Below are 26,096 nucleotides of genomic sequence, written 5' to 3'. Positions count from 1 at the left end.
GGACAACCTGCTAGCTGCAAGAGGCCGTCCTGGAGGGGGCCTGCCCTTCACCCCCCCAACCCAGATTCAGTTCCGATGGAGTTGGGTGGTGCAGCGATCTGGGAGAACGGAAGACGACAGCTCCAGTGTCACGCTTGTGGCAGGAGAGGACATTCTACTGCACACTGTCGTCAGGGTTCTTCCGGGTCTGGAGGCGGCAGGCAGGGCACTCTCGCGTCACCCCAGGTAGCGCAAACCCACACTCGTTCAGAGCCCTCTGCTGCGCACTGGACCATACAAGTCACCTTTCCTGATTATACAGTAGTGTCCCAGTGTAAGGTGCTGGTCGATTCAGGCGCAGCTGGGAACTTTATGGACTGGTCATTAGCTCATAGCCTAGGTATTCTGGTGGTTCCCCTATCCATTCCACTGCCCATCAAAGCACTTGACAGTCGACCATTAGGGTCAGGGTTCGTTAGGGAAGTTACAGCACCAGTCACAATGGTTACGCAGGAGACCCATAGAGAGCAAGTCACCTTTTTTATTATTGAGTCTCCTGATTTCCCTGGTGTGTTGGGTCTTCCCTGGTTAGCACATCACAACCCCATCTTTTCATGGCCGCAGAGGGTTCTCACGAGGTGGTTGCAAGAGTGTCAGGGAAGGTGTCTAGCTGTTTACGTTGGTGCAACCACGGTGGAAAGTCCAGACACTACCTCCACCGTTCGCATTCCCCCCAAATACCTCGATTTGGCCCACACGTTTTCCAAAACGCAGGCGACCAAATTTCCACCTCAACGGGGGGGGGGGGGAATTGCGCGATAAACCTCCGGGTAGACGATCTGCCTCCCAGGAGTCATGTATATCCCCTGTCGCAGGCTGAAACGAAGGCGATGGAGACATACGTCTTTGAGTCCCTGCGCCAGGGGTTCATACGTCCCTCCACTTCGTCCGCCTCCTCGAGTTTCTTTATTGTGAAGAAGAAAGACGGAGGGCTGCTCCCTTGCATTGATTACCGAGCACTGAACAAGGGGACAATTCGTTATAGTTATCCTCTACCCCTCATTCCATCGGTAATCGAGTCAATGCATGGGGCGCGCTTCTTCACAAAATTAGATCTCTGGAGTGCGTACAACCTGGTGCGTGTCCGAGAGGGGGACGAGTGGAAGACAGCATTCAGCACAACCACGGGGCATTACGAGTACCTGGTGATGCCGTACGGTTTGATGAATGCTCCATCAGTCTTCCAGTCCTTTGTGAACGAGGTGTTTCGGGACATGCTTGGTTGCGGTGTAGTGGTCTACATCGATGACATTCTGGTGTATTCCACTACGCGCGCCGAGCATGTGTCCCTGGTTCGCAAAGTGCTGGGCCGACTGTTGGAACATGACCTTTATGCCAAGGTATAAAAGTGTCTGTTTTTCCAACAGTCCGTCTCCTTCCTCGGATACCGCATCACCACCTCAGGTGTGGAGATGGAGGGAGATCGCATTTCAGCCGTGCGTAATTGGCCTACTCCTACCACCACGGTAAAGGAGGTGCAGCGCTTTATTGGCTTTGCCAACTACTATCGGAGGTTTATCCGGGGCTTTGGCAAGGTCGCAGCTCCCATCACCTCTCTGTTGAAGGGTGGGCCATCCCGGCTCCGCTGGTCTGCTGTGGCTGACAGGGCTTTCAGTAACCTGAGGGCTCTGTTCATCTCAGCCCCGGTGCTGGTCCATCCCGATCCATCATTACCATTCGTAGTGGAGGTGGATGCGTCCGAGGTAGGGATAGGCGCTGTCCTACCTCAACGCTCGGGCATGCCACCCATGCCACCCAAGCCTTCTTCTCCAAGAAGCTCAGCCCAGCGGAGCAGAACCAAGACGTTGGTGATCGGGAGCTGTTAGCTGTTGTCAGAGCCCTGACCGTGTGGAGGCACTGGCTCGAGGGGGCGAAACACCTTTTCCTCGTCTGGACTGACCACCGTAACCTGGAGTACATCAGGGCAGCGAGGAGGCTGAACCCTCGCCAGGCCAGGTGGGCCCTGTTCTTCAACCGGTTTGATTTTACACTGTCCTACATATCGGGTACAAAGAACGTGAAGGCAGATGCATTGTGGCGCCGGTAGTATGGGCGGTGGACGCGGACATAGAACGGGCGTTACGCACAGAGCCATCTCCACCTCAGTGCCCAGCTGGGCTGCGGTACATTCCGTCTCTTGTCCGTGATCGTCTGATCTATTGGGCACACACGTCCCCCTCCTCTGGTCACCAAGGTATAGGCCGTACAGTGCGCTGCCTGACCGGAAAGTACTGGTGGCCTACCTTGGCTAAGGACGTGAGGGTGTATGTCTCCTCCTGCTCGGTGTGCGCCCAGAGTAAGGCACCTAGGTACCTCCCAGCGGGTAAGTTACAGCCCTTACCAGTTCCACAACGGCCATGGTCCCACTTGTGTATTGACTTTTTTTATGGTTGGATCAGAATCACCGTTATAATCATTGGCCAGTACGGAGAATTAAGTAAAACCACAATTCCAAATCCATCGATGTGTAATTTAGGAGAGGGACGATTTTAGTTAGCTAGCTAGCCACCTGAGGACAACAACACAACGAGATGCAACAATTTGAGTTTTTTCTGTCAATAATGACATTTGACTTGTGATGTGATTGGTCAGATGCCAAATCCAAACGGGCTATTATTATTATTTTTAATTATCAAGGGAGGCCAAATGCTCGCTGGCTTCCCTTGTATTCAATGCTATGGGTGGCAACAGTGTCATACTCTTTCTGACCAGACAGCATCAGATAGATACGCTACACATACTGAGACAGAGGGGCGCTGTTTAGTTCGCTCAGATGCTTTCTCCGGTGAGATACATTCAGCCTCTTACGAATTGAAGGACATTTATGAAACACAGAGAGACGAAAGATACAATTATTTTGTATGTTTTTGAGGGGGTTTCTTGGTCAATTTTTTGGGGAAGCCTGGCTTCCCTTGGCATCCATGAATACACACCACTGGAATAATAACATCTACAGTATCATCCCCATGTAAACTATTTAAAGTTGACAGTTAGCTGTACGACATTGTGCTCTCATTCATACATCATTTGCATCATGAACATGGGATTTCTAAAGGTATGGTAACTATGAATTCAAAGGCCAGATGTTCTGTCTACAATATAGTTCAGTAAAATAAAAGGTGGCTGAATATCTAGAGGTTGTTGAATGTCTAACCTATTCTAGAAGTGGTTGAATGTCTATTCTTCATTTTAATAAAGTGGAATAAAGCTGATTCTATCATCCACACTTCCTCTATTCAACTGACTAGAATGAATGTGTTGGAAATAGAAACTTCTCATAAAAAATAGATTGGAAAGAAAGAATCACAAAAAGCTTCTGGACAAATGGATGCCACACCATCCTCCCATTCAATGTCTGACAAACAAATATGGCCAACAACAATAGTGAATGAGACCAGGTCCAGAGCCAGCAGGCTGACTGTACTGTATAACATGGGCAGCTGAATGAGCCCATTGATGGAGTAAATGAGAGTGAAGTGGCTGAATGTGCACATTGATGCTCCAGTACAGTGGAGTACAGTGTGGCTGGGACTGTGAACACACAATGGTACCAGAGCAGAGCAGAGCAGAGCATGGCGATGCTGATAGGCTATGCCGTCGCTAGCCCTGCCATAACAGATCACACCAGTCACCTCTGAGACAGACAGACAAACACACACAAACACAGCCACAAGAGCCTAAAGGTCTGCACGCTTGTTTGGTAACACGTTTCCTAAACCATGCATCATTCAACCTTGATCAGAAACATGACAGTTGTCATAGCTCTCATGATAATTCTTTCATTCTTGACAAATGGCCTTTCAATGACACATGGTGCACGACTTTATTTATTTATTTATACTGAACAAAAACAATTTCAATGATTACAGTTACAGTTCATATAAGGAAATCAGTCAATTGAAATACATTCATTAGGCCCTAATCTATGGATTTCACATGATTGGGCAGGGGCGCAGCCATGGGTGGGCCCGGGAGGGCACAGGCCCACCCACTGGGGATCCAAGCCCAGACAATCAGAATGAGTTTTTCCCCACAAAAGTGCTTTATTACAGACAGAGATACTCCTCAGTTTCATCAGCTGTCAGGGATGGCTGGTCTCAGATGATCCCGTAGGTGAAGAAGCCAGATGTGGAGGTCCTGGGCTGGCATGGTTAAACGTGGTTTGCGGTTGTGAGGCCGGTTGGACGTACTGCCAAATTCTCTAAAACAACGTTGGAGGCGGCTTATGGTAGAGAAATTAACATTACATTCTCTGGCAACAGCTCTGGTGGACATTCCTGCAGTCAGCATGCCAATTGTGCGCTACCTAAAAATGTAGACATCCGTGGCATTGTGTTCTGTGACAAAACTGCACATTTAAGAGTGGCCTATTATTGTCCCAAGCACAAGGTGCACCTGTGTAATGATCATGCTGTTTAATCAGCTTCTTGATATGCCACACCTGTCAGGTGGATGGATTATCTTAGCAAAGTAGAAATGCTCACTAAGAGGGATGTAAACAAATTTGTGCAGAAAATCTGAGAGAAATACACTTTTTTGTGCGTATGGAAAATTCTTAATTAACTCATCAGCATGCTTTCTGAAAGATAGATTTTCTTCAATCCAAATGCCCAGATATTTATAAAGGGGGACACGATCAATGAGGGTTCCATCCAATGTACATATGCATAAATCATCAGATACATTTTTACATGATTTGGAGAATAACATACTGTACTAATTTCAGTTCAACAAAGGCTTGAAGTTCTGAAAGAGCCTGGTCAACCTTGGAGGCAATAGTGTACACAACAGTTTAATCTGCATACAGGTAGGTGTATGTTACACTTTTTTGCAGATAGACCAACACTGTTTATATAGACAGTAAAAAGTACAAGACCTAAAATCAATCCTGTGGGACACCTTTCGTAAAATCAAGGAAACCTGACTTAATACCATCAGAAAAAACACATTGTGTCCTGTCTGTCAAGTCATTTTCGAACCAATTACATGACGTCTGATCCATACCGATTGCAGACTATCTTTGAATCAATAAAGAGTGGTCAACAGTATCAAAAGCCTTCGATAAGTCAAAGAGGGCAGCACTTCCTCTTATCCATACCCTTTACCACATCATTTAACACCAAGGTTGCAGCAGAGATGTTGCAATACATCTCGTAGCTAGGAAGAATCTAAGCTAAGACAGTTGATTAATAATTCAAATGTTTTGGCTAGGCAAGACAATTTCAAGAGGGTGCACATTGGCTGCCTTCCAAACCCTGGGGATAGCACCCGAGATAATCATCAGATTAAAAATATGTGTCAATGACTCTACAAACAGGGGAGTAGAAAGCTGCAGCAAGAAATTATCAAGCAAATCAGCCCCAGTGGATAAAAAAAATCAATCTTAAGCAAGGTGTCTAGCCCTAAGGGTAGCCTACTGTATGTACATCCGATTCATCCTATGTTTCCCCGTTTCTCCAAAGCAGGGTAGCTTTCCGTTGTGAATATATATGTGAATGTCAGTGTGAATATGAATACTGTTCACAGTGTTTGAATAGAACCCTCTCCAGCCCTATTGTATGGCCTAGATATCCTGTTTGTTTTGCCCCTGCCCTGAGAGAGCCACTTGAACAGTCTCTAAAACTCAAGAGGCCTTGCCGTGTAATCATTGGCTGATCTTTTGTCATGCAAACCTGATCATAAGGACAAAGAAAAGACGCCCCACTCCATGTTGTTTTTGTGTTCTGTAGAGAGTAGAGAATTGAATATTTAAAAAACTCAAACCCACAAGGTTGGATACAACCCTCTCATGAGAAAGAGACAAGGTGTGTTTGTAGGTGAGTATTGCTTCTAAACAACATTAAAGTGTCCTTCAGTAAAAGTAAGGCATCTTTTCATCAACTGACCGGGAATATCATTGGAGGAAGCTGCTCTACTCAAATCAGCTGACTGCTTTGCTTAGAATATAATTTACTGCTGGCCTGATCCACATTCACAACAATGACCCTTTCCACTTGCTCTGGATAAGAGCGTCTGCTAAATGACGTAAATCTTTGTTCTTGAACAGGGTCTACACCAGGGATCATCATGTAGATTCATCCGCGGGCCAATTTGTTCTTGTGCTGATGGTCGGGGGGCCGGAACATAATTACAAATAATTTGTAGACTGCAAATTGACCGCAAGAAGCCCAAACAGATATAATATTTCACTAAAGCATAATATACAATCATGTGTCTCTCTATTATGCGTGGGAATACCTGGGAACAGATTTACAAAATGTATATCACTTGGCGCTGATTTTCTGGTGTTTTTACAGTCTTTTATATCCAACAATGAAAACTGATAAAACCACCAGTTGGGGACCCCTAGTCTACACACACTAACCTTTCTCTTTTTCCCCTCAATGCTTTACATTACACTGTAGACAAAATAACAGTAGAGGGAAAATCCACAGCGAGCGCATGCAGCCTCTCTTTCTGTGGTTCTGTGTCCCAGGTCTTGGGCCATGGGGAGATGACCCACTGGGCACACACTGGTTGAATCAATGTTGTTTCGATGTCATTTCAATGAAATGACGTTGACGTGGAATAGACGTTGAATTGACGTCTGTGCCCAGTGGGGAGAGAGTGTTCTGATCTGGGACAAAGACATACTTCACTGTTTATTTCATGAGTCCCATTAAGACTGTATGAGGTAGGAGCCCGTGAGATGTGTGCTGAGGGAGAAACCATGGAGGAGACTACAACATGGAGGAGACTACAGAGAGACAACAAATGTAACTGTCTCTCATTTAGGATATGACAGAGTCTCACCATGGCTCACCATGTATTGGGCTGGCTTGCTCGGGGGAAACCAAACCACAACCCGTGTCTAGTCTACACAAAATCCCCTGCATGGAGAAAACAGGCCTAAAGAAACCCCTTAAAAAAGAGGAACTGAGAAGGACTGACTACCGCTACACCACAGAATATACTTATAACATCTCTCAAATAGTAGGAAGGACAACTGAAGACCGATGAACGTTTATGGGTTTTTACTAAGAACTTCAGATCAACATTACATTCACATGTCTGGTAAGATCACTTCAGAACAGTCTCAACTGTGAACCCCAAAACCACACCCCCATTAACCTCTTGAAGCTAGGCAGAAAGGAACTCAATACATAGCGATACTGTACTGTATACTGTGTCCTGTCGATTTCTTCCTGAGTGACAATGCCATAAACATAGTTTAGAATGGGGAATCCTGGTGCTGGCTCCACTCTAAACCCGTTGGATTGTGAACAGACTGGTAAATTCCGAGAGGATAGCATATCAATTTCAGTAGTCATGAAATGTACCTTGAAATTAAAAACCTCTACAGGATGATGTGACAACTGGTGTTGGAAGCTTGCTTTGGAGTTGAGAAGCTGCTCTTCTGACATTTAAATGAGACAAAGTAGAGTCATGGAAATACCAATCTGTAGACAACAGAAAGGTTTCATTCCTCACAGTGAATGCCAATGGGATGCAAGCGCCAGGATAAGGTGATGTCACCTGGTAATGTGGGAAATCAGACTGACCTATCAAAATGCCAAAAGTACAAAATGCAAGGCCACTACCAAAAATAAATATGCCAAATGGTTTTCCTGTCACAGCAAACAGATCTACAGTTAAAATCCTCCTAATTCTTTCCAATCTGTTTTCGACAAGCAAGTGGAATAATCTCTACTCCTCAGGGTTGCCCACTCTGAATGACACACCCACCCACCCAAACACACACACACACACACACACACACACACACACACACACACACACACACACACACACACACACACACACACACACACACACACACACACACACACACACACACCACTTGTCCTTGAGAGAAGCTATTTAGACATTCCATAGAGCACCTGTTGACTGTGGTGTAAATTCCTACATAGTCTCTGTCTATAGGGGAGTATCCAGTACAGTCAGAGAGGAGACTACAGCCACCTGAGAGCTCTATCTACACTTAGCTGTTACTGGGAAACCTAGGATACTGTACAGTACAACACAGAGACATAGAAGACTTCACAAACACATGTGTCGACACACAAAAACTGCATACAGACTCTGCTTATCTGTAAGTGAGGCAACTTGTTGCATAAAGAGAGTCAATCAAATCAAGATCGCTTGATAGATTGAGTAAATACACTCTGATTTGTTTACAGTTAACAACCTGTCCGTGTGTGTGTGTGTGTGTGTGTGTGTGTGCGTGCGTGCATGTGTGTGTTTAACTGCAAAGTGAGCCACACTGTCTACTCTAATTAAATCCAAACTCAATCATCCCTCTATGATGCTCTTTACACTTTCTTCTTCTGTGCAGCTTCCACTGAAACACTGTTCTCTCCCTCCTCACCACCCTTCACCCTGCCAAGCTTCCTGTGACTGTCAGTCAGACAGGAAGTCAGTGTTTAGTTGAGTCTGTATGTCATAGCTGATGTTAAATAATGCACAACCAGGGTCAACTGCATTGTAATGTACATGGGAGCACAGAATGGTTTATAACTAGCACAGAGGAAATACTAATAATCTATTCAAGCAGAAATCACATCCCTTGGTGAAAAGCAGGCAGGCAGGCACACACATGCCCACACAGTCACACACACAATCACAGGCACACACCTGTGTGCGCATGCACACAAGCACACACACACACACACACACAGTAAAAGGTACTGTGCAGAGGTAGTTTGAGCAGCTCAGCTCTATAAATGAGAATGCTATTCCCTCTTACCCTCCATATGCTCCAAAAGTGAAACTCCTCTTTCTCTGCGGCATGCCGGCTAATGGGGCGGGAAGTGGACCAACAGTGAGTGAGTCAACTCAGCACTGAATGAAGCCTCTACTTCTGTCACTCACTCCCTCACGCTGACTGTGTGTGTGTGTTAGAGAGGGAGTGCGTGTGGCTGTCCACTCAGCTCCACTGCCCCTCCCTCCCTCTTCTCCTCTCATGCCTCCTTAACAAACGAGGGGACAGGCACCATATGTCTATCTCCTTATCTCAAATAGATTCATTATCAGATAATGAACAATTCAATAGTTTGCTGATGGGTACAAATAATGAGGTAGATGAGGACAGAAAAGGAGTGTCATTGGAGGTAATGTCATAGATGATAGAAAACAAGTTGAACGTTGTGAGAAACATGATGCAGCTCTTTATCTTCACAATCTGCTGGGAACTTGTTTTTTACCCCTCTCTCTCTCTCTCTCTCTCTCTCTCTCTCTCTCTCTCTCTCTCTCTCTCTCTCTCTCTCTCTCTCTCTCTCTCTCTCTCTCTCTCTCTCTCTCTCTCTCTCTCTCTCTCTCTCTCTCTCTCTCTCTCTCTCTCTCTCTCTCTCTCTCTCTCTCTCTCTCTCTCTCTCTCTCTCTCTCTCTCTCTCTCTCTCTCTCTCTCTCTCTCTCTCTCTCTCTCTCTCTCTCTCTCTCTCTCTCTCTCTCTCTCACACTCTCTTCCTGTCTCTCTCTCTCTGAGGCAGCTGGTCAAACAACCCAGTGCCGGTGGCTGTACTGATCAGGCCAAACAGATCATTACTCTTCTCAAACGTTGTAATCACAGAGACACCACACACCAGCTCCAGGATATCAACTATTCCAAGAGCTTCAAGTTACAAGAAATGAGTCAAAGCTAGGAAAGAACAAGTACCACTCTCTCTCTTACTACTACTACTTTCTCAACATACAGTAACTTCCCTTAAGATGTATACTATAGTACAGGGATCATCAAGTAGATTCAGCCGCAGGCTGATTTTTTCTTGAGCGGATGGATGGTCAGGGGACCGGATTGAATAATTTGTAGACTTGGAATTGACCGCAAGAAGGTCAAACAGATATAATATTTGACTAAAACATAATCATTTCAAACCTTGCTTACATTTGTATACGATCACATACAGTATATCTCTCTATTATGTGTGGGAATAATGACTTGGAGCTGATTTGCTGGTGTTTTTACAGTCTTATATGTCCCCCTAAAAATGTTTATATAAAATATTTTATATATATATTTTTAAATATATACAGTATATATATATTGTTCTTTTTTATTTTATTTTTGAAAACTTGGGGGGCCCTCCTGTAGTACTAGGTCACCCTGCTAGAGTGCACTAGAACTACAGGAGGGCTGTTTAGAGCTGCTGATACTAGCGTATGGTAAAGCCTGTAGCACTGTATCTCTGTATCACTATAGTGATTGGCTTCATTGATTAACTGCAGTAAATATTTGGCCAGAGTAGTCACCTCTTCTGGCAGACAGTTCCACTTGACTCACTGGCAAAGCAGGATCATTGATACCTCAGGAATAGAGTCAAAAACATAACTCGGATCATTATCTACAAGCAACATTCAATATAGAACACTTACAGTTTTTCTCAATTGCTAAAACACTAAACCCTATTGTCTGAACCAAATGCTCAGTTGCCTGAACCCACTGATTGAATCAATCACTCTTTTGGCAAAACCATAAGCACTTTTCACCTGTTTAGACACAACTTGCCAACACATTTTCATTGTGATGCACCCGTGCTGCATAATGGTGAGCACAGGTGACAAAAGTCAAACACAATTAGAGCACAGGTATCACCACTTGAACACAACAACTCAAAATTGATCACACTTGTGGCTAATGATGTGAGGGAACATATACAGTAAGCCAGTTCAGAGAGCACTGGTTTGTGAGGCCCTACAATGGATAGAAATATGAGAGGAAGAGTTCGTGTGAGAGGAGGTCGAGGTGGTCAGCGAAGACAAAGAACAGTAATATCTGATGAAATCAGAGCTACTGTGATTGACCATGTTCTTGTCCATGGTATGAACATGAGGGAGGCTGGACAAAGGGTACAACCAAACATCAGTAGATTCACTGTGTCCACCATAATCCGAAGATTTAGAGAAGAGAACAGGTAATTACCTTTTTTGACATTATAGTACAGTATGTAAATGTTGACAGCAATTACTGTATGATATACTATATACTGTACCACAGTATACTGTAAGTGAATATATGTTTCAGTACATCACTGTACCAATGTACTGTAGTATTGTAATGGAGGGTTGGTCTAACTGTTTGTAGGCCTAGTATTCCATGTATATTTTTTGTAACTCCATGTTCTCTTTTTGTAGAACTGAAAGACTGCCACATGGGGGTGGGAGGACAGGTATGTTCTCCCCCACACCAAGAGACCCTAATTGTTGATATGGTCCGTGAGAACAATGCCATTAAACTGAGCGAAATTCAGCAGAAGATCATTGAGGACCATTTACATTTTGAGGGTATCAACAGTGTCAGCCTCTCTACTGTTGATCGTGTCCTCAAGCGCAACAGACTGCGCATGAAACAGCTATACAGAGTGCCCTTTGATCGCAACTCAGACAGAGTCAAAGAGCAAAGATTCCAGTATGTACAGGTTGGCATATATCCAGACACATTCAATGTTGATTACTCTAAGTAGTGATTTACTGTAGTGGCCTAAATCACTTTTTCCGTATCACTTACAAAACTATATCTATTTCTACAGAGGGTTTTTCAACTGGATGCAATGGAAAGACCCCCATCAATACATCTACATGGATGAAGCTGGGTTTAATCTCACCAAAAGGAGAAGGAGAGGCCGTAATGTGATTGGCCATCGGGCCATTGTTGGTGTTCCTGGGCAGCGTGGTGGCAATGTCACATTATGTGCTGCCATCAGCAATCATGGGGTTGTCCACCATCATGCCAACCTGGGGCCCTACAACACTCACCAGCTCCTCATTTTCCTCAATCACATGCGAGATGCTTTGTTAGGGCAGCAGGATGAGCATCCCATCTATGTTGTTGTTTGGGACAATGTGAGTTTTCACAGAGCCCTCCAGGTTAGAGAGTGGTACAATATGAACCAAGGTTTTATCAATCTTTGCCTTCCACCGTACTCCCCTTTCCTAAACCCCATTGAGGAATTCTTCTCCTCATGGCGGTGGAAGGTATATGAACGCCAACCTTACACCAGGGTAAATCTCCTGCAAGCCATGGGACTTGCCTGTGGTGACATAGGTGTGGAGGCATGCCAAGCCTGGATACGGCATGCCAGGGGTTTTTTTCCCCGTTGCCTGGCCAGACAAAATGTGGCCTGTGATGTGGATGAAGTCCTGTGGCCTGACCCAGTACGGAGACATGATGCTGTGGCTGAGTAATGCACTTATTTGTATATTTTTGTACTTTATTTTTACATGGGCTTACTGTACACAAGTGGCAAACGCATAAGATTTCTGTTTGTTTTTACAAGTGCTACATGTAAATGCACAAGATTTCTGTTTTGTCTTTTTGTACAAGTGCTAAATGCACAGTTTTTTTTTGTTTTGCAACATGCATTTAGCCTACAGTGAACAATAAACATTTATTTCTCCAGCTTCATGTCCTGAGCATTGTGTTTTCTATTTTTCTACGTAGTGTTTAGTGACTGTTCAGTAGTGTTTTTTATTTTGATTGACTCGGGGCACGATTTGAAAACATAGTTCAGTTTTGAGCACAGATTGAACTGTTTTGAGGTGAAAGTTTGGTTTTGCAAGAAGAGTCTGAGGTTTTGTGAATGTAGCTTGAAAATTGGGTTTTGTGTTCACAGTTAAGAGAAAATGAGAGCAGCTTTCAAGAAATGTGTCTTAGCAATCGAGAAAAACTGTAATTATTAAATATGCTAAAGACGACTACTTGTACTGTGAATTACCTACAGAATTCAAAAAGCCATCGTTGTAAGTGCATGTAGGATTGGACACACAGAGACACAGAGACATTTTTTGTTTGGAATAAGATTCTATTTGACTGGAACTAATTCGATCATGAACCAGGGACAAAACTCTCCAATCTAACTCCTAATTTTCCCCTTAGGGCCAGCGAGGTCCAACGCTATAACTATAGAGCACTCATTGTAATTGGATGGATGGGCACTTAATGAATCAATGTAACTGATTAACAAACATAATCAATTAGATACAGCTACACCATCTGTTTGCTCCAATAATGCACAGTGCCTTCAGAAAGTATTCATACCCCTTGACTTATTCCACATTTTGTTGTGTTACAGCCTGAATTCAAAATGGATGAAATATATATTTTTCTCTCACCCATCTACACACAATAACCCATAATGACAAAGTGAAAACCTGTTTTTAGACATTTCTGAAAATGAAATACAGAAATATTGAATTTACAAAAGTATTCACACCCCTTAGTCAATACTTTGTAGAAGCCCCTTTGGCAGCGATTAAAGCTGTGAGTCTTTCTGGGTAAGTCTCTAAGAGAGAAAATATGGAGAGTTGTACTCAGTAATGTGTTGTATTGGATTTGCTCCAAACATAACACTTTGTATTCAGGACAAAAAGTGAATTGCTTTGCCACATTTTTTACAGTATTACTTTAGTGCCTTGTCAAAAACGGTGATGAGTGTGAGGCGCAGGAGGGTAATCACCCAAATACAGAGTTTATTCCTTCGTGGACACACAAATGCGCTCAAATAGCAATCAACGACACAGGCACAGGGGAAACTCTCATCCCTGGCAAATACACTGTAACGGTAGAATCCAATAATACATAGGCACAGGGGAAATATCTACCCTGGCAACAAAATGTACGAGTAGCTCCACCGAGCTACACTACTCTCACAATAAACAATCAACCACAAGGACAAGGGGGCAGAGGGAACACTTATACACAGACTAATGAGGGGATTAGAACCAGGTGTGTGTGATTGACAAGACAAGACAAATGTGATGATGATTGGGGCAGCAGTGGTTAGTAAGCCGGTGACGACGAACGCTGAAGCCTGCCCGAACAAGGAGGGGAGGCAGCCTCGGCCGAAGTCGTGACAAAAACAGGATGCATGTTTTGGAATATTTTTGATTCTGTACAGGTTTCTGTCTTTTCAATCTGTCAATTAGGTTAGTATTGTGGAGTAACTATATACAATGTTGTTGATCCATCCTAAGTTTTCTCCTATCACACCATTAAACTCTGTAACTGTGTTAAAGTCACCATTGGCCAAATGGTGAAATCTCTGAACGGTTTCCTACCTCTTCGGCAACGGAGTTAGAAAGGACGCCTATATCTTTGTAGTGACTATTGATACACCATCCAAAGTGTAATTAATAACTTCACCATGCTCAAAGGGATATTCAATGTCTGCTCTTATTGCACACATAGTGAGTCCATACAACTTATTATGTGACTTGTTAAGCACATTTGTACTCCTGAACGTATTTAGGCTTGCCATAACAAAGTGGTTGAATACTTATTGACTCAAGAGATTTCAGCTTTTCCATTTTAATTCATTTGTAAAAATGTCTAAAATATAAATCCACTTCGAAATTATGGGATATTGTGTGTAGGCCAGTGACAAAAAATCTAAATATAATCCAGTTTAAATTCAGGCTGTAACACAACAAAATGTGGAAAAAGTCAAGGGGTGTGAATACTTTCTGAAGGCACTGTATATTGTTGATTGCGAGTTTGCCCAATAATTTCTCAATTTCTTTAATTGAGGGCTTAGCTACACTAACAGTAATGTGTGCGCAGCACTACGACTGTAAACATTTTACAGTGTAAACTTTAAAGCCAGTGTGAGTAATGATCTCTGTCTGGCACTACAGCACAGACCAGACTGCTGAAACTTCCTCTGTTGTTTTTATACAGACTATTTGATTAATCTAAGCAGTGTGTGTGTGTGTGTGTGTGTGTGTGTGTGTGTGTGTGTGTGTGTGTGTGTGTGTGTGTGTGTGTGTGTGTGTGTGTGTGGTGTGTGTGTGTGTATGTGTGTGTGTGTGTGTGTTAGAATAACACAATTATAACTTCTTCTCAACAACACGCATTGATCAATGAATACCTTATTAAACAAGTATAATGTGAACACACTGCATAGACCGTCTAATTACAGTACATCCACTGTTGTAAATGGAGCAGGCTGTCTCCTCCTTCAGACTGGCAATCTGTTAATGTGTAAATAAGGCCACGTGCATTCAATAATGTATCTCCAATCTGGTTTGGCTGTGTGGAGCGGATAGAGGGAGGCAGGGATAGGGCCAGGGAGGGCTGAGGCAGATTGGGTTCCAATCTGAAAAGACACGTATCCCGAAAGCATGATGGTGTAGTCCTACTTACTATGTGCACATGCTAAGAGAAAGGAACGAGGTGGGTAGATAACTAAGTGTGTCATTGTAGCAAAGTATTTATAAACAAAATATCAGATCTCTTAAAAGTTTAGTTCATTTTTGTTCTATTATATATACAATAGGCCATAATTGATTTTGGCCCAATAGGCCTGGCATATTCCCTCTTTCAAGGAGCTTTCTGTTTTGATTGGGTTATTTTGCCTAAAAACCTACGTATAGAAAAATGTAAAACAACTCTGCATCTCTGCCCAGCCTGGCAAGATTGGCCAAAAGGGTGTTTAGCATCCCCAGTGGCTCTGCAAGCACGGAGAGGATATTTTCCGCTGCTGGCCGGCTCTCTAGGCACCATCGCATGAGCCTGAAGCCACAGACTGGCCAAACTCATGTTTCTAAAACTGAACCTAATAAAGCCTTTTTTAAATGTATTTGTTTAAAAGTAAGTCACATCCTATATGCACAATTTATAGACTATAATGATTAAATACAACTAAATGTTGTTTAAATGCTGAGCCCTTTATGTCCCTACCAGCCTATTGTGTCGCACTCGCAAATACTTCACAATGTATTTCTTTGTAGGCTATAGCCTTGAAATAATTGAAATAATATAATATGCCATTTGGCAGACGCTTTTATCCAAAGCAACTTACAGTCATGTGTGCATACGTTTTTACATATGGGTGGTCCCGGGGATCAAACCCACTACCCTGGTGTTACAAGCGCCATGCTCTACCAATTGAGCTACAGAGGACCACAATTAATTTTTGTTCCTTTTTAGGCTCCGATGAGCGGGATTTCTGACCACTCAACTCTGTTCACATCCTCTGCTCTTAATGAATATATCAGCATAAGTCTGAGCTGGAGAGAAGCGGACGCTAAAGAAACGAGAAGCTTTATATCAGGTCCGGGACCCGCATTCATAATTTCTATCTCTTTTAAAAGAAATCACATTTTCCCTGTGGAGAGGTTTAATGTGTTAAGAGGCATGCCAAACAATATCAATCACTTGGGTTCATAAACAAACTTTCAGCACTAGGCTAACCATGTCCTATGTAAATTGTAGATTATCAGACACTCAAGAAGAAGGTCTGATTTAATTATTACTGAAACAGGATACAAGTGGGAAATATAAAGATCCAGTCTATTTAAAAAATTGGAGGCCCCTTACACTTCAGTGTTGTGATGCAAAAATTCTAGCAAAATGTATAGCGCATAGAATTAAAAAGGTATTGTCGGACATTATTCATACTAATCAGACAGGCTTTTTACATGGACGATACATTGGAGATAATATAAGGCAAGTACTGGAAACAATAGAACACTATGAAAAATCTGGGAAACCAGGCCTGCTATTCATAGCAGACTTTGAAAAGGCATTTGATAAAGTACGACTGGAGTTTATATATAAATGCCTGGAGCGTTTCAATTTTGGAGAATCTCTTATAAAATGGGTTAAAATCATGTATAGTAACCATAGGTGTAATATAGTAAATAATGGCTGTTTCTCAGAAAGTTTTAAACTGTCAAGAGGAGTAAAACAAGGTTGTCCACAATCGGCATATCTATTTATTATGGCCATCGAAATGTGAGCTATTCAAATCAGATCCAACAATAATATCAAGGGATTAGAAATCCAGGGTTTAGAAACAAAGGTGTCATTGTATGCTGATGAATTATGTTTTCTTTTAAATCCACAACTTGAATCCCTCCACAGCCTCATAGAGGATCTAGATACATTGTTTAACCTCTCTGGATTACAACCAAATTATGATAAATGTACTATAGGTTGAGAGCTTTTGTGAAAGAGCACAGTTAGAAAGATATGGCATATAGAAGCAAACCGGATGGACATCATGAAAATGATCGGAGAGTTTGAGGGTAGAGGAAGTTCAGGAGTAAAAACAAACAAAATAGAATTATTGTAAAATTGAATGTGTCCATAAAATGTATATAGTATGTATAAGCTGGAAGTAGAGGCCTAAGTGTTGTTGTTCACCAGTTTACTCCAATTAGGGAAGGGGTCATGGGGGTTGGAAAGTAATAAAGGGAAATATATATTTTTTAAGGATATGTATGTGTATGTATGTATGTATGTATATGTATACTCCAATGTATATATATATATATATATATATATATATATATATATATATACATTGGAGTCATTAAAACTCGTTTTTCAACCACTCCACAAATTTCTTGTTAACAAACTATAGTTTTGGCAAGTCGGTTAGGACATCTACTTTGTGCGTGACACAAGTAATTTTTCCAACAATTGTTTACAGACAGATAATTTCACTTATAATTCACTGTATCACAATTCCAGTGGGTCAGAAGTTTACATACACGAAGTTGACTGTGCCTTTAAACAGCTTGGAAAATTCCAGAAAATGATATCATGGCTTTAGAAGCTTCTGATAGGCTAATTTACATCATTTGAGTCAATTGGTGGTGTACCTGTGGATGTATTTCAAGGCCTACCTTCAAACTCAGTGCCTCTTTGCTTGACATCATGGGAAAATCAAAAGAAATCAGCCAAGACCGCAGAAAGAAAATTGTAGACCTCCACAAGTCTGGTTCATCCTTGGGAGCAATTTCCAAACGCCTGAAGGTACCACGTTCATCTATACAAACAATAGTACGCAAGTATAAACACCATGGGACCTCACAGCCGTCATACTGCTCAGGAAGGAGACGCGTTCTGTCTCCTAGAGATGAACGTACTTTGGTGCGAAAAAGTGCAAATCAATCTCAGAACAACAGCAAAGGACCTTGTGGAGATGCTGGAGGAAACAGGTACAAAATTATCTATATCCACAGTAAAACGAGTCCTATATCGACATAACCTGAAAGGCCGCTCAGCAAGGAAGAAGCCACTGCTCCAAAACCGCCATAAAAAAGCCAGACTACGGTTTGCAACTGCACATGGGGACAAAGATCGTACCTTTTGGAGAAATGTCCTCTGGTCTGATGAAACAAAAATAGAACTGTTTGGCCATAATAACCATCGTTATGTTTGGAGGAAAAAGGGGGTATCTTGCAAGCCAAAGAACACCATCCCAACCATGAAGCACGGGGGTGGCAGCATCATGCTGTGGGGGTGCTTTGCTGCAGGAGGGACTGGTGCACTTCACAAAATAGATGGCATCATGAGGAAGGAAAATTATGTGGATATATTGAAGCAACATCTCAAGACATCAGTCAGGAAGTTAAAGCTTGGTCGCAAATGGACAATGACCCCAAGCATACTTCCAAAGTTGTGGCAAAATGGCTTAAGGAAAACAAAGTCAAGGTATTGGAGTGGCCATCACAAAGCCCTGACCTCAATCCTATAGAAAATGTGTAGGCAAAACTGAAAAAGCGTGTGTGAGCAAGGAGGCCTACAAACCTGACTCAGTTACACCAGCTCTGTCAGGAGGAATGGGCCAAAATTCACCCAACTTATTGTGGGAAGCTTGTGGAAGGCTACCCTAAACGTTTGACCCAGGTTAAACAATTTAAAGGCAATGCTACCAAATACTAATTGAGTGTATGTAAACTTCTGACCCACTGGGAATGTGATGAAAGAAATAAAAGCTGAAATAAATCATTCTCTCTACTATTATTCTGAAATTTCACATTCCTAAAATAAAGTGGTGATCCTAACTGACCTAAGACAGGGAATTCTTACTAGGATTAAATGTCAGGAATTGTGAAAAACTGAGTTTAAATGTATTTGGCTAAGGTGTATGTAAACTTCCGACTTCAACTGTATATATATATATTTGCGAGAGAAAAAAAAATATGGGGGATTGGAAGTGATGCAGACAATTACATTGATGGAAGTTACAATCTATCTGCAATATTAAAGCTGATCTACTCCCCCCCAAAAAAAAAAAAAAAAAACATGGCAGGCCTGCTGGGAACATTGCATCATTGAATCATTTAGCCTACAACTTTTTATACTATCCAGGTTTAAAGAGAGTCAAATAGTTGATACATAGATGCATGGGTGCAACTTTCACTGGGGATTGGGTGGGACACCCCATATTTTGGGCTCCCGAGTGGCGCAGCGGTCTAAGGCACTGCATCTCAGTGCTTGAGGCGTCACTACAGACCCCCTGGTTCGATTCCAGGCTGTATCACAACCGGCCGTGATTGGTAATCACATAGGGCGGCGCACAATTCGTCCGGTGTAGGCCGTCATTGTAAATAAGAATTTATTCTTAACTGACTTGCCTAGTAAAATAAAAATACATTCTGAAATTGCATTTTTGTCTCCCCCAGTTTTATGATTGGAATGTGATACAAAACGGGGCAACGGTGTGCTTTAGGACCATGCGAACGACTCCGAGCGGTCGGGTAGGCTGTTTGGAGTGTTTATCCGACTGGATAAAAAAATATAAAAAAAGATGTCCCCCCCACTTCTAAAACCAAAGTTGCGCCCCTGCATAGACGTATCCTTCCCGATAACCTCCTGACGTCCTTTTGCCACCAATTTCAACCCAACAGAGGGGTCTCTTTAAAGTACTTCACACAGGGAGCTCTGTCTCTTTAAGACTTCCTCTCCGGACCCCAGCATGAATTGGTAAAGTAAGACTTAGCATTTCCCTTTGAAGAGTGGGGTTGGTTAATTATTCCAAAATATTTGTCCTGTATCCTGATGAATACACTACCTATAGCTGCAGTATAGGCCTACCTTCTAAATATTTTCAGCAGCAGCCTGATAGAACAAGGAGTACATGCTTGGTTATTTGGAGAGGGGGGGCTATTTAAATATTTGAAAGGAGTAAATATTAAAATGGTAATTGTGCTGAGAAGCCAGAGGAAATAAACTGGCCATTTCATTTTCATTACACTTTCATATTTCTCTAGCTGCATGTAGGGCGGGTGGGCGGCTTGCTGCAGCCATAGAGCAGAGTAGTGCTGACATATGCTACCGTTTAAAGCAACAGTAAACTGTTTGTAAAATAAATGACTTATCTTTTTGGGATGATTCATATTGAAAGTGCCAAACCACAACCTGTCGCAATGTCATGTTGGATGAGCCACATATATGTCATTCAAAATAAAATCAATCCCTTCCATCTATACTGTATAACTACAGTCTATTTTGACATTGTGCATTTGTTTTGCCTGAATTACTGAGTGTTCCTAAACATAAAAGGTATTCCAAGGCAGCCATTGCATAGCTGACTGTTGTAGAGGCAGCCATTTGAAATCAGCTCATGTGTGGCTCTGTGTGTTGTTGACAGTTTGACATGAGCGGTGTTGAGCCCACTGGTCTGTAAGTGGTTGTACAGAGTCCCACAGGCCCCTCTGAGCTACACACCCTTGGCCCATGCTCCACACACTGTGGCCTTTCATAGGGTCTAATTAGAAGGGAAGGATATTATGGCTGACACAGCAGATGAAAAGAAGTGTTGTTGTTCAGGCTACAGGCTACCCTGTGGAACTCTCTCTCTTTCTCTCTCTCTCTCTCTCTCTCTCTCTCTCTCTCTCTCTCTCTCTCGCTCTCTCTCTCTCTCTCTCTCTCTCTCTCTCTCTCTCTCTCTCTCTCTCTCTCTCTCTCTCTCTCTCTCTCTCTCTCTCTCTCTCTCTCTCTCTCTCTCTCTCTCTCTCTCTCTCTCTCTCTCTCTCTCTCTCTCTCTCTCTCTCTCTCTCTCAGAGGACCAATAGAAATGGGAGTGAATAACATATGTCAACATCCTGTATAGATCTATAATTGAGTTTATAAACTCAAGATGTGACATGAAAGCAATTAGGCATCATATACTGTATTATTTCAGCATTCAGAAATAATAATAACCTCTCTTTGACTGACTCATCAAATTCAATTAGTAAATGCTTTCCTATGGGGAAGAGAAACTTCTTCAAAGTAGCCGTCTACTGATCAATGAATTCTGCTTGTCTGTCTTGGTTACTTCAGACAATGACTTGCAAGGCAGGTCTGTGGTGAGGTGAGGGCGATAGGGACACATTGCTCCCTGAGCAGCGATCGATCTCTGTTCCCAGAGAGAGAAATAAATACCTATTTCAGTTCTAATGGATCCTCAGCGCTATGATATCTCTCCACTCTGTGGCCCGGGCAGCACTGTGATGGATGGCTTTCTGTGGCCACAACCCCTCTCTCTCTCACGCGATCAATAGAGACCCAGCCCTGGACTGGACAGAACTGAACAAGTCTACTTGAATCTCCATGACAGAGGAAAAACTATGGATAAATGGCAAGTTTTAGTCTTTTAACTATGATAGGTAGGATGGAGTAGAATGGAAGAGCTGAAATGCCTTGTGTTGGAATAATCCATTCAAAATTACTAGTTTGGAGAAATTAATAGGCATGCACCATGTAAAGATCATAATCAGATTAATAATCATTAGCCTAACATTTCATGTTTTATCAAGTGTAACTAAATCAGTGTGTACTGTATCTAATAAGCTAGTGAGGATGTCCATGGGGGACAGGGCAGGTCAGAGTCAGAGTGTCCTCTGCTGGACAATGGAGGGATTGATACACTTCATCAGGCCTCAAGGAGCTGCCGAAGGGGTGACCGTGTCAGCTCTCAAGTGAAAACTAAGGGTGTTTTCACACTTGGTCCCTTTCAGACAATTTTTGTAAACTCAGTGCGGTTCGATTAACTTTTTGTGCAGTGTGAACACTCCAAAGGAACTCAGACCCCTCAAAAGAGCCCCTGAAGCTAACCGAACTGAGACCATCTCGTCAGGTGGTCTGAGTTCGGTTCGCTTGAATTCCGCGGTCTGGTTCCCTTTTTTAGGGCAATGTGAACACAAAGCTCCCCAGGTTCGCTTGTCATTATTCCCACACCTCACACTAGACTACTGCAACAACGTTTATCCTGCCATAACCCCTCACAGTGCCACAAAAGAGAGAAAATTGTATTGCAGGTTCACGGAAAAACGTGTGCTGTTTTTGGATATTGATCAGCGATTGTCAAGAATGCACAGAAATTAGAAATTTAGTTCTGATTATTTGATTGCAATATGTGATCTATAGGCTAAGAGGGCTTCAAAAACGGTTTATTCGATGGTGGGGTTTGAATAGTGTGAGAAGACAACAACATATTTGGTGAGAATCACAACATGGGGTACAAAATCAATTCTAGCTGTTAAAGGGGCAGTAGCCTACATAGGGCTGTGGCGGTCATTACATTTTGACAGTCGGTTATTGTCATGCAAAAGCCTGCTGGTCTCACGGTAATTGACCGTTAATTAACATGAACACGTTTAGCATCTCCAGGGCTCCACACATACAAACCGCTGATGCCGCCTTTGGAACATCTACATTTTAAAATGTCTAATACATCTATTTAATATACACCACCACAATAAATCCCTTATTTATTTTTGTAAAGTCTAAAGAAACATTATGATATAAATCAAATGTATTTCAGAAGAACAGAATATGAGTTGGCCTACTGTGAGTCTGGCTATGCTCCATGCCATAGCCTGCAGGCATGTTCATTAAACTGACAAGACATACTTATAAATCCCGGGCCATTATTTTATTTTATATGATTTTATAGTAAGAAGAATATAATTGAACTTATCCGAATATAATAGAAAGGATATTTTTACCATTACAGCGCGAGTGCGCATATGACGTGGCTATGTTGAGCGTAAAAGTGATCATTTGAAACAGGTCCTATATGCTAGATTAAGAGTTATTTAATAATAATAATAATATGCCATTTAGCAGACGCTTTTATCTAAAGCAACTTACAGTCATGTGTGCATAAAAAAAAAAAAAATTGGGGGGGGGCTCATAAGCCTAGCATATCCATAAGCTCTAATATGTGTATGGATGTTTTGAATTAATCATCACCTTAGAAAGCGCTGTCCATTTCGTTGTGTTAGGCTTTGAAAAAACATCCACAACAATCATGTTTTACACTGTTTCAACCTGTTGTTCTTTCTTCAAATTGATCATCACAGTGAGGTGAGTTTTAAAAGCATATACTGTTTTGATGACAAGTGTTTGATGGGATTTTCAATTGCATTTGTATTGATGTCAGAGTGGTTAGAGGGACAATAGAGCCCTGAGTACCAGGCCATTAGGACCTGATGGTCAGTAGCAAGTTGGGTACTTCCAAAGCATGTCCAGAGTGCTTAAAAGGGCATTACCGTGACTCAATGGTCACATGGAATTTTACTGCAGTCATGACTCACAATTTTTAATTACAGCATTATTTAATCTGCAGTTATTCTTCTGCTATTTATTCTGTTACCAATAATATTTACATGTTAATAAACTCAGCAAAAAAAGAAACGTCCTCTCACTGTCAACTGCGATTATTTTCAGCAAACTTAACGTGTAAATATTTGTATGAACATAACTAGATTCAACAACTGAGACATAAACTGAACAAGTTCCACAGACATGTGACTAACAGAAATTGAATAATGTGTCCCTGAACAAAGCCTATTGCGGACAGTCTGAGCACTGATGGAGGGATTGTGTGTTCCTGGTGTAACTCGGGCAGTTGTTGTTGCCATCTTGTACCTGTCCCGCAGGTGTGATGTTTGGATGTACCGATCCTGTGCAGGTGTTGTTACACATGGTCTGCCACTGCGAGGACGATCAGCTGTCCATCCCGTCTCCCTGTAGCGCTGTCTTAGGCGTCTCACAGTATGGACATTGCAATTCTTATTGCCCTGGCCACATCTGCAGTCCTAATGCCTCCTTGCAGCATGCCTAAGGCATGTTCACGCAGATGAGCAGGGACCCTGGGCATCTTTCTTTTGGTGTTTGTCAGTCAGTAGAAAGGCCTCTTTAGTGTCCTACGTTTTCATAACTGTGACCTTAATTGCCTACCGTCTGTAAGCTGTTAGTGTCTTAACGACCGTTCCACAGGTGCATGTTCATTAATTGTTTATGGTTCATTGAACAAGCATGGGAAACAGTGTTTAAACTCTTTACAATGAAGATCTGTGAAGTTATTTGGATTTTTACGAATTATCTTTGAAAGACAGGGTCCTGAAAAAGGGGCGTTTCTTTTTTTTTGTATCTTCTTATTACAATTTACATTTTAGCCATTTAGCAGACGCTCCAGAGCGACTTACAATTAGTGCATTCATCTTAAGATAGCTAGCTGAGACAACAACACATCTGTCACGACTTCCTCCGAAGCAGCCTCCCCTCCTTGTTCGGGCAGGCTTCGGCGTTCATCGTCACCGGCCTTCTAGCCACTGCCGCTCCATATCTCATCATTCCATTTGTCTTGTCAATTACACACACTTGGTTCATATAGTGTTCCCTCTGCCCCTTGTCCTTGTGGGTGATTGTTCATTGTGAGGATTAGTAGCTCGGTTGAGCTCAGTATTTTGTATTGCCGGGGTATTTTTCCCGTGTGCATTTTTCCCGTGTGCATGTTTGTTCCATTGCGCCTGTTTTGCGCACTGGACTGATTACGCTGGATAACTCTGTATACTGTGATTTACCCTCCTGCGCCTGACTCCTTCAAATCACGCATCACAACATCACAATCGTATCAAGTGCATTTTCCCTCAACAAAGTATTTATCAGCAAAGTCAGTGCTAGCGGGAAAAGAGAAGTGCCTTTTTTTTTGTCTCATCTCTTAACTAAATACAATCTATTGGCTTCCAAAATGTAAGTAGGTATATCAAGCTGTCTGATAACACAATCTGATGGAATGGCTTGTCCTGCACTTTGTAAAAACCCAGAGTTCATTGAGTGAATGTTGTAAAAAAATCTTTGTTCCTTTCTAAACATAGCAATGTGAATGCAAAGAGGACTCGGACCACTAAATAGGTGAAGAGAACAAGCAAAATAGTTGAGTCCTCATTCAAAGGCAAGGGCAGTGTGATACAAAGAGAACTCGCATTTTTGGTGCATCATGTCCAAACTATCCCTTTAAGTCCCGTTAATATGTCCTGAGCCTCAGGCCTAATGGAGTACTTTATAAACTCAATTCTATATGTATTCAGGAGGTTAACATATGTTATTCTGTCACACCCTGATCTGTTTCACCTGTCTTTGTGATTGTCTCCACCCCCCTCCAGGTGTCGCCCATCTTCCCCATTATCCCCAGTGTATCTATACCTGTGTTCTCTGTTGCCAGTTCGTTTTGTTTCATCAAGCCTACCAGCGTTTTTCCCTTTGCTCCTGTCTTTCTCAAGTTCCTGTTTTCTAGTTTTTCCGGTTTTGACCATTCTGCCTGCCCTGACCCTGAGCCTGCCTGCCGTTCTGTACCTTGTCACACCACCCTGGATTATTGACCTCTGCCTGCCCTGACCCTGAGACTGCCTTCCGTTCTGTACGTTTTGGACTCTGATCTGGATTACTGCCTGCCCTTGACCTGTTGTTTACCTTCCCCCTGTTTTTGTAATAAACTTTTGTTACTTCGACACTGTCTGCATCTGGGTCTTGTCCTGAAACGTTATATTATTCACTCCCATCCCCTTTTTATTAGTCCCCTGAGAGAGAGAGAGAGAGAGACTGACAGACAGAAGCATAGACCATTTTATAGGGGAGCGCAGGAAAGTGAAAAGACAGGACCAGCTATAGGGGCCGCTAGAGCTACTAGCTACTTATGAATTGATGCATAAAAGAAAGAAGTTGTAGAAATGTTATTTTACATATTCTATATATGGTCATCATGGTCATATTATGGCTTATCCGTAGCCAATTATCATGATACCGTCACTTAACATGATAAGTAACCCACAGTAACCTAAAGTAATACAGCACAGAGCAAACAAATTCGCAGTGGGCTGGTGGTGAGCTACGTCAGCCAACATATGGCTGGGGTTGAGGTTACACAGAATACTGAATACCACACTGCATGTGTCCGGATATTGGAAGACCAAATGTCATGATGGATTATGGTCAGTGTCCCAAGGTGCCTATGATAGCCCAATGAGAGCTGATCACAGTGTACACAAAAAGGTCAAAG

At 42.5% G+C, this 26,096-nt stretch overlaps 1 protein-coding gene across 11 annotated transcripts in view; it reads right to left on the bottom strand.

Annotated features, from left to right (window-relative positions):
• LOC121545656 (rap1 GTPase-activating protein 1) overlaps positions 1-26,096 on the bottom strand; it is a 129,013-nt gene that overhangs the window by 84,256 nt on the left and 18,661 nt on the right. For 4 of the 11 annotated variants that reach the window (XM_041856382.2, XM_041856383.2, XM_041856387.2 and 1 more), the window contains exon 1: positions 8,786-8,895. The exons of 2 other annotated variants lie outside the window; for them this stretch is intronic. In XM_041856382.2, the coding sequence (XP_041712316.1) occupies positions 8,786-8,829 (44 nt within the window). In that variant the 5' untranslated portion in view covers positions 8,830-8,895. Of the gene's footprint in view, positions 1-8,785; positions 8,897-26,096 lie in introns of those variants that run through there. 5 more of the 11 variants (XR_006657659.1, XM_041856384.2, XM_041856390.2 and 2 more) reach the window with 3 other exon arrangements.

This window comes from Coregonus clupeaformis, chromosome 30 (genome assembly GCF_020615455.1).
Source record: "Coregonus clupeaformis isolate EN_2021a chromosome 30, ASM2061545v1, whole genome shotgun sequence".
Classification (NCBI taxonomy): domain Eukaryota; kingdom Metazoa; phylum Chordata; class Actinopteri; order Salmoniformes; family Salmonidae; genus Coregonus; species Coregonus clupeaformis.
The sequence above is the reverse complement of the archived record's forward strand: the minus strand, read 5'-3'. Positions and strand labels throughout refer to the sequence as shown.